General features: G+C 43.1%; 1 protein-coding gene across 1 annotated transcript; it reads left to right on the top strand.

Moving 5' to 3' along the window:
• Positions 1–3,976: 3,976 nt before the first annotated feature.
• Positions 3,977–5,617, top strand: LOC141128643 (nuclear factor 7, brain-like). Its single transcript, XM_073616057.1, has one exon. The coding sequence runs from the start codon at positions 3,977–3,979 to the stop codon at positions 5,615–5,617; it is 1,641 nt and encodes a 546-aa protein (XP_073472158.1).
• Positions 5,618–6,637: the final 1,020 nt, after the last annotated feature.

Here is a 6,637-nt window from a genome sequence, read left to right on the forward strand (position 1 = left end):
GTTACAGGAACTGATGCAACAGAAGGTCATTTCCCAGGTTCCGAAAGATCAAGAGGGGAAGGGGTTTTACTCCCACATTTTTATGGTCAAAAAGCCATCAGGAAAGTTCCGCCTGATTCTCAATTTAAAGGTTCTAAATCGATCCATAAAATACAAAAAATTCAGGATGGATACGATTTTCTCAGTAAGGAATTTGCTAACCCCCAAATGTCATATGGCTTCCATCGATTTGAGAGATGCCTATCTCCATATACCAATAGCGCCCCCATCACAAAGGTTCCTGCGTCTTGCAGTCAATCTGGGGGTAGGGGAGATTTGGCACCTGCAGTTTCGGGCTCTGCCTTTCGGTCTTTCCTCTTCTCCCAGGGTATTCACAAAAGTGATGGCGGAATCTTTGGAGCCCCTGAGACTGAAGGGGATTTCAATAGTACCCTATTTGGACGATCTGCTACTGTTTGCAGACTCAAGGGGTCAAGTAGAGGTCAACCTACAGACAGTTCAAACACATTTAAGAGGTTTGGGATGGCTTCTCAATCTTCAGAAGTCAAACTTAATTCCATCTCAAAGGGTAAGGTTTCTGGGGTACGAAATAGACTCGATAGAACAGAAAATTTTTCTACCCCAGGAGAAAATAGAGAAGATGCAGTTGACCTTGATAACACTTCAATCCAACGCAGAGATCTCTGTAAGACAAGCCATGTCTGCTCTGGGTCTGTTGACAGCAGCAATTCCTTCGGTACAGTGGGCCAGATTGCATTCCCGTCCTCTGCAATCGGATATCCTGATGAATTGGTCATACCAGGAACCTCTGGAGAAGAAATTCAACTTGGGGGCAAGAGCAAAAAGGTCTCTCTGGTGGTGGAGGAACCTAGGAAACGTTTCAAAAGGGCTTCCTTGGGTCTTTCCGGTAACCAGAAGGCTGACTACAGATGCCAGCGCCTGGGGATGGGGAGCTCACCTGGAAGAAAAAACGGTTCAGGGAGTTTGGACCAAACCAGAAGCAAGAAGATCTTCAAATTGGAGAGAGTTAAAGGCTGTTCACTTAAGCCTCCTCTCCCTCCAGGAATTTCTAGTGAATCAACATGTCCAAATATTGTCAGACAATATGACGACAGTATTATATTTAACAAAGCAAGGGGGCACAAAAAGCAAAACCCTAATGGGTCTAGCGCATCAGATCCTAAGATGGGCAGAGAACAATGTGGCCTCTCTATCAGCAGTCCATCTAAAGGCGACGGAAAACACCTTAGCAGATCTCCTCAGCAGGAAAGAAATAAGGGAAGCAGAGTGGTCTCTCAATCAGGAATTATTCGAAAAGATTTCCAAGAGTTGGGGTCATCCCCAAGTGGACCTCTTTGCAAAAGAGGAAAATGCAAAAATACCAGTCTTCTTCTCTCTTCAGAGACAGGATCAAGCTCTCGGAGTAGATGCGTTAGCTCACAAATGGGACTTCCATCTGTCCTACGCTTTTCCCCCGTTCCAACTGATACCAAAGGTGTTAGCCAAATTCAGATTGGAGTCCACGGAGCTAATATTAATAGCTCCTTATTGGCCAAAAAGACCCTGGTTTTCAACCTTGATGAACCTCTCAGTGAAACCTGCTTGGAGATTACCAATCAGGACAGACCTGTTGAGTCAGGGCCGAATTCTCCATCCAGATCCAGCTTACCTCAAACTAACAGCTTGGTTTCTGAAGAACAAATCTTAAGACGAAAGGGTTTATCAGAGAGGCTTATTTCTACCCTTCTTGCAAGTAGAAAAAAAGTGACGAGAGACATTTACTTTAAAGTCTGGAAGATCTATAATTCTTGGTGTTCCAGTAAAAACTTTGATTTTCGTACCACATTTTCAGTTTTGGAATTTCTTCAAGAGGGATTGGAGAAGGGGTTAGCAGCAAGTACGCTCAAGACGCAGGTAGCTGCTTTATCAGTTTTTTTGGAAAGAACCCTGTCAGGGGAACCTTTAATAATCAGATTTTTTAGGGCAATGGCAAAAGTAAAGCCTAGACCTGTTGTTAGTTTTCCCAAATGGGATTTATCTTTAGTTCTTCAGGGTCTAACTATGGCACCGTTTGAACCCATAGAAGAAGCATCATTACGTTTCTTGACGTTAAAGACTATTTTATTGGTAGCAGTAACTTCCGCACGTAGAATTAGTGAGTTACAAGCCCTTTCAATTAAAGAGCCCTTCATGAGATGTCTACAGGATAGGGTAGTCTTAAGGACGGATCCAGCATTTCTACCAAAGGTGGCTTCAGTTTTTCACCGTACACAGGAAATCATTCTCCCTACTTTTTGTCCTTTACCTTCGGGAGCAGGAGAAGAAGCTTTCCATACCCTTGATGTCAGGAGGTGCCTGCTTAAATATCTGGAAAGAACAAAGGAAATCAGAAAGTCATCCTCACTCTTTGTTTTAATGGAAGGTACTCACAAAGGAGGTAAAGCTTCCAAAAGCACCCTTGGAAGATGGTTAAAGCAGGCCATCAAAGAGGCATACATATCTTTGGGTCTGGAACCTCCGGAAGGGGTATTACCTCATTCTACTCGAGCAGTGGCGGCATCATGGGCAGAAAGGGCTGGGGCATCTCCTGAGCAAATCTGCAAGGCTGCCACATGGTCCAGTTTTTCGACCTTCATAAGGCACTACCGCTTGGATCTACTATCAGCCTCGGACCAATCATTTGGTAGGAAGGTTTTGCAGGCAGTAGTCCCACCCTGAAGTAAGTTTCTCGGTTATCCTCTCCAAGGTGCTGTCCTGAAAGGCGAAGGGAGAAAACCTTAGTTAGACTTACCGGTGACGGTATTTCTACGAGCCTTTCAGGACAGCAGCCTACTTCCCTCCCTTGGTTATCATATGTAAAGTATAATTATAGGACCTGGTAATTGTCTGATTATATTTTCCAGCATGTCGGAGGATTTCTCGGTAACAACTGATGGCATGGTGGAAGCAGCTGCTTTTTAAAGGGGCGTTGTCACGCAGTGTTTCCTGTCTAAGAGGTGGAGCTACGCTCTCTCCAAGGTGCTGTCCTGAAAGGCTCGTAGAAATACCGTCACCGGTAAGTCTAACTAAGGTTTTTTTTTTTTTTTCCCCACAAATAGGATTCTTTTGGTGGTATCTGATCGCCTCTGCAGTTATTTTTTTGTGCTATAAACAGAAAAAGAGCAACAATTCTGAAAAAAAAATGCTATTTTGTACTTTTTGCTGGGGGTTTTAAACTTTTTTTTTTTTTTTTTTTCTCAGTTTAGGCCATTATGTATTCTTCTTCTAAATATTTTTGGTAATAAAAACCGCAATAAACGTATATTGGTTTGCGCAAAAGTTAGTGTCTACAAAATGATAGATTTATAGCATTTTATTTATTTTTATCATGACTGCGACCTTATGCTAGACACATCGGATAATTTTGACACATTTGTGGGACCTTTAGCATTAATACAGCGATGAGTGCTATAAAAATGCATTGATTACTGTAAAAATGGCAGCGAAGGGGTTAACTGTGTTCCTCAAGTGTGTTCTAACTGAAGGGGGAGGGGGCTGACTATGGGGAGATGACAGATCGCTGTTCACACTTTGTATGAACAGACGATCTGTCACTTCTCCCCTCAGAGAACAGGGATCTCTGTGTTTACACACAGAGATCCCGGTTCTCGCCATGTCACGAGCGATCGCAAGAGCCTGGGGGTCATCGAGACCGTCGCGGGTGCACACACCCCTAGTGGCCGCCTTAGGAAGCGACGTAACGTCAATTTGCCTGCCTGTGCCATTCTGCCGCAGTAAAACTGTGGTGGCTGGTCGGCAAGCGGTTAAGAACATAGATATGTGGTATGTGCAAAAAGACAGGTGGGGGGTGTGATCAGGACAAACTCTGGTTGTATTCCATAAAGAGATCCCTACACAGTGTTCTATATAGGATGTGTTTGGTATGTACTATATTTTCTAAGGAGAGATGCTTTGTCTGGACTGGGGATGAAGCTGGATGAGGGATTTATCTGAATTAAAGAGTGGAATAAGCAGTGGGATGATATTTTCTATCACATCGTGGTTGGTTAATTATCCTAAAGTGCATGTAGGAATGTACATAAATGGTCACACTGCTTATGGAGTCTTTCACAGTCATTTATTTCTTCTTATCTCAGTGATGGCATCTGCTGATCCGAGGAAGGAGCTGGAATGTTTCATCTGTCTAAAAATTTCTACAGATCCAGTAACTTTGAAATGTGGACACAGCTTCTGCCTGTATTGTATTGGTCGTGTGTTGGATACACAGAGGTCTGAAGGTTATTCCTGTCCTAAATGCAAACAAGAGTTCCAGGAGCGGCCTGCACCGTGTAACATGGTGGATAATTTCTTGTCTGCTCAACTCCACAGAAAGTCATCAGAACACGTCTATGAGCCCACCACTTCCCCGGAGAACAGGAAATGCTCTGTCCATAATGAACTACTGAAGTATTACTGCACTGAGGACTTCACCTGTATCTGTCTGTCCTGCAGGCTAGATGAGGAACACTGGGAGCACCAGGTCGAGTCAATGGATAAGGCTTCTGAGATTAGGAAGAAAAAACTGAGAAATGTCCTGAAGAAACTGATGGCCGAGAGCGGGGAGACGGAGAAAAGAGTTCAGAGTCTGCAGGAACACAGGAGTAAAGTACAAGGAAATGCACATGAAGAAACGCAGAGAGTCACTGCCCTGTTCAGAGACCTCGGGAGACGTCTGCAAGACCTGGAGAAGAGAGTCCTGAGTGATATCTCTGGGCAGGTAGAGCGGGTCTCTCTATCAGTGTCTGATTTGATCCAACAGCTGGAAATAAAGCAGGAGGAGCTGGTCAGGAAGATGGGTGACATTGAGAAGCTGTGTAACATGACAGACCCACTGAGTGTCCTACAGGAATCGGACGCAAGTGACTTGTGTGATGACCGAGAGGGACATGATGAACTCCTCTATGATGGAGGGGATCTGAATGTGGCAGGGATCTCGCAAACATTACACAAAGGGTTATCTGAGATCATGTCTGGGGTAAATGTCCATATATTTGCAAGCACACATGTGTTTCCAGTTTTTGGTGCAAAGGACAAAGTTATTCCGGGGTTAACAGACTTATTACTGGATGTGAGCACAGCTGGTAATACTCTACGTATATCAGATGACAGGAAAGCTTTAGCCTTCATATCATCACATCAGAGTCTCCCAGAAACACCAGAGAGATTTTGGTGTTCTCAGGTGTTAAGCAGTCAGAGTTTTTCTTCAGGTCGACTTTGCTGGGAAGTCAATGTCCAAGGGTCAGATTGGTGGAGAATCGGGATGTGTTACCCCAGTATAGACAGGAGAGGAGTTCACTCAGTGATTGGATATAATGAGAAGTCCTGGTGTTTGGAGAGGTATGGAGGCAATAAATACTCAGTGATCCATGGTTTTAGGGCGATGCCAATAACTGAAAATGTCTACAGTAACAGAATCAGGATAGACGTGAATTTTTGGGCTGGGCGGATCACCTTTTATGAGTTGTGTGACCCAATCCGATTACTCATGTCCATCACTACCACCTTTACTGAGCCCCTCCATGCTGGGTTAGGTGTATGGAATGGTTGTATAAGGATATCTTTAGCGTATCAGATGTGAGAAATATGCCCAGAGACTGGTGACATCACAGAGTGGGGGATCTGGTGAAATACTCAGGCCTTTTAGGAGGAAGCATTAGACAAGAAGCAACATTACTGGACCAGGTACAAGCGTGACCTGTTCAGATTATTTTGGCTCATTTATGATTATTTAGGCTTCACTAGCTGCATGCTTGTTTCAGGTCAGTGAAACCGTAGATAGTGTAGTGAAAGTTGGGATTACAGCCCTGGAGCCTGTACCTTTTTTGCAGTGTAACTATTGCCAAAATATGTTTTCCATTTTGGATGGAGTCTGGAAGGATTAGAACTATAAGATTTACCCTACTATCCGGGATTAGATTTTTTTTTTTTTTTTCTAACATTCTGCCCTACTCATACAGTCATGGAAACCTCTGATCCTTAAATTGTATTTTTCTCTTTGGCCATATACATTTGATCAGTCAAGCTGATAAGGGGTTTATAGATAACAGAAATTAATGTCTCTTGTAGATAATAGAAATGAATGTCTCTTGTAATTTTTTTGTTAATGCTTGGAATGGTCCTACATGGCATTTATTCAGAATAGGAATTTAATCTCCCATTTGATGAAGAAGTCAGGTCCTTGAGACACCTGCCATGTCTAAGGATCTTCACATGCGTTAATTTTTCTACTTTACAATCTTTTTATTTTTTAACTCTTCTCATCCAAATAAACTTTCAAAACATCACTATGATCAGAGGTTGATGATTTCTTCAACATATACTGTCATTTATTTTTTCCTGGACAACAAAGATTTCTATTTTTAGACCAAAACTGGAAGTATCAAAGTATTAGTTGCTTCTGGGTTCTTAGACCATAGAGATAGTCAAGGCCATAACAATGCTTTGGCCATCTCTATGGTAAGCCAGCAGAACCGCTGTCTTCAGTCTTGGGCTTCCCAATGACATGTAAATACGATCAAGTGGCTGTTCACTTTTTAGCCTGGTACACTACAGTGTTTTTTTTTTTTTTTTTTTGGGGGGGGGGGGCCTGTTGAATGGA

This window comes from Aquarana catesbeiana, linkage group LG01 (assembly GCF_042186555.1).
Source record: "Aquarana catesbeiana isolate 2022-GZ linkage group LG01, ASM4218655v1, whole genome shotgun sequence".
NCBI classification, from domain to species: Eukaryota; Metazoa; Chordata; class Amphibia; order Anura; family Ranidae; genus Aquarana; species Aquarana catesbeiana.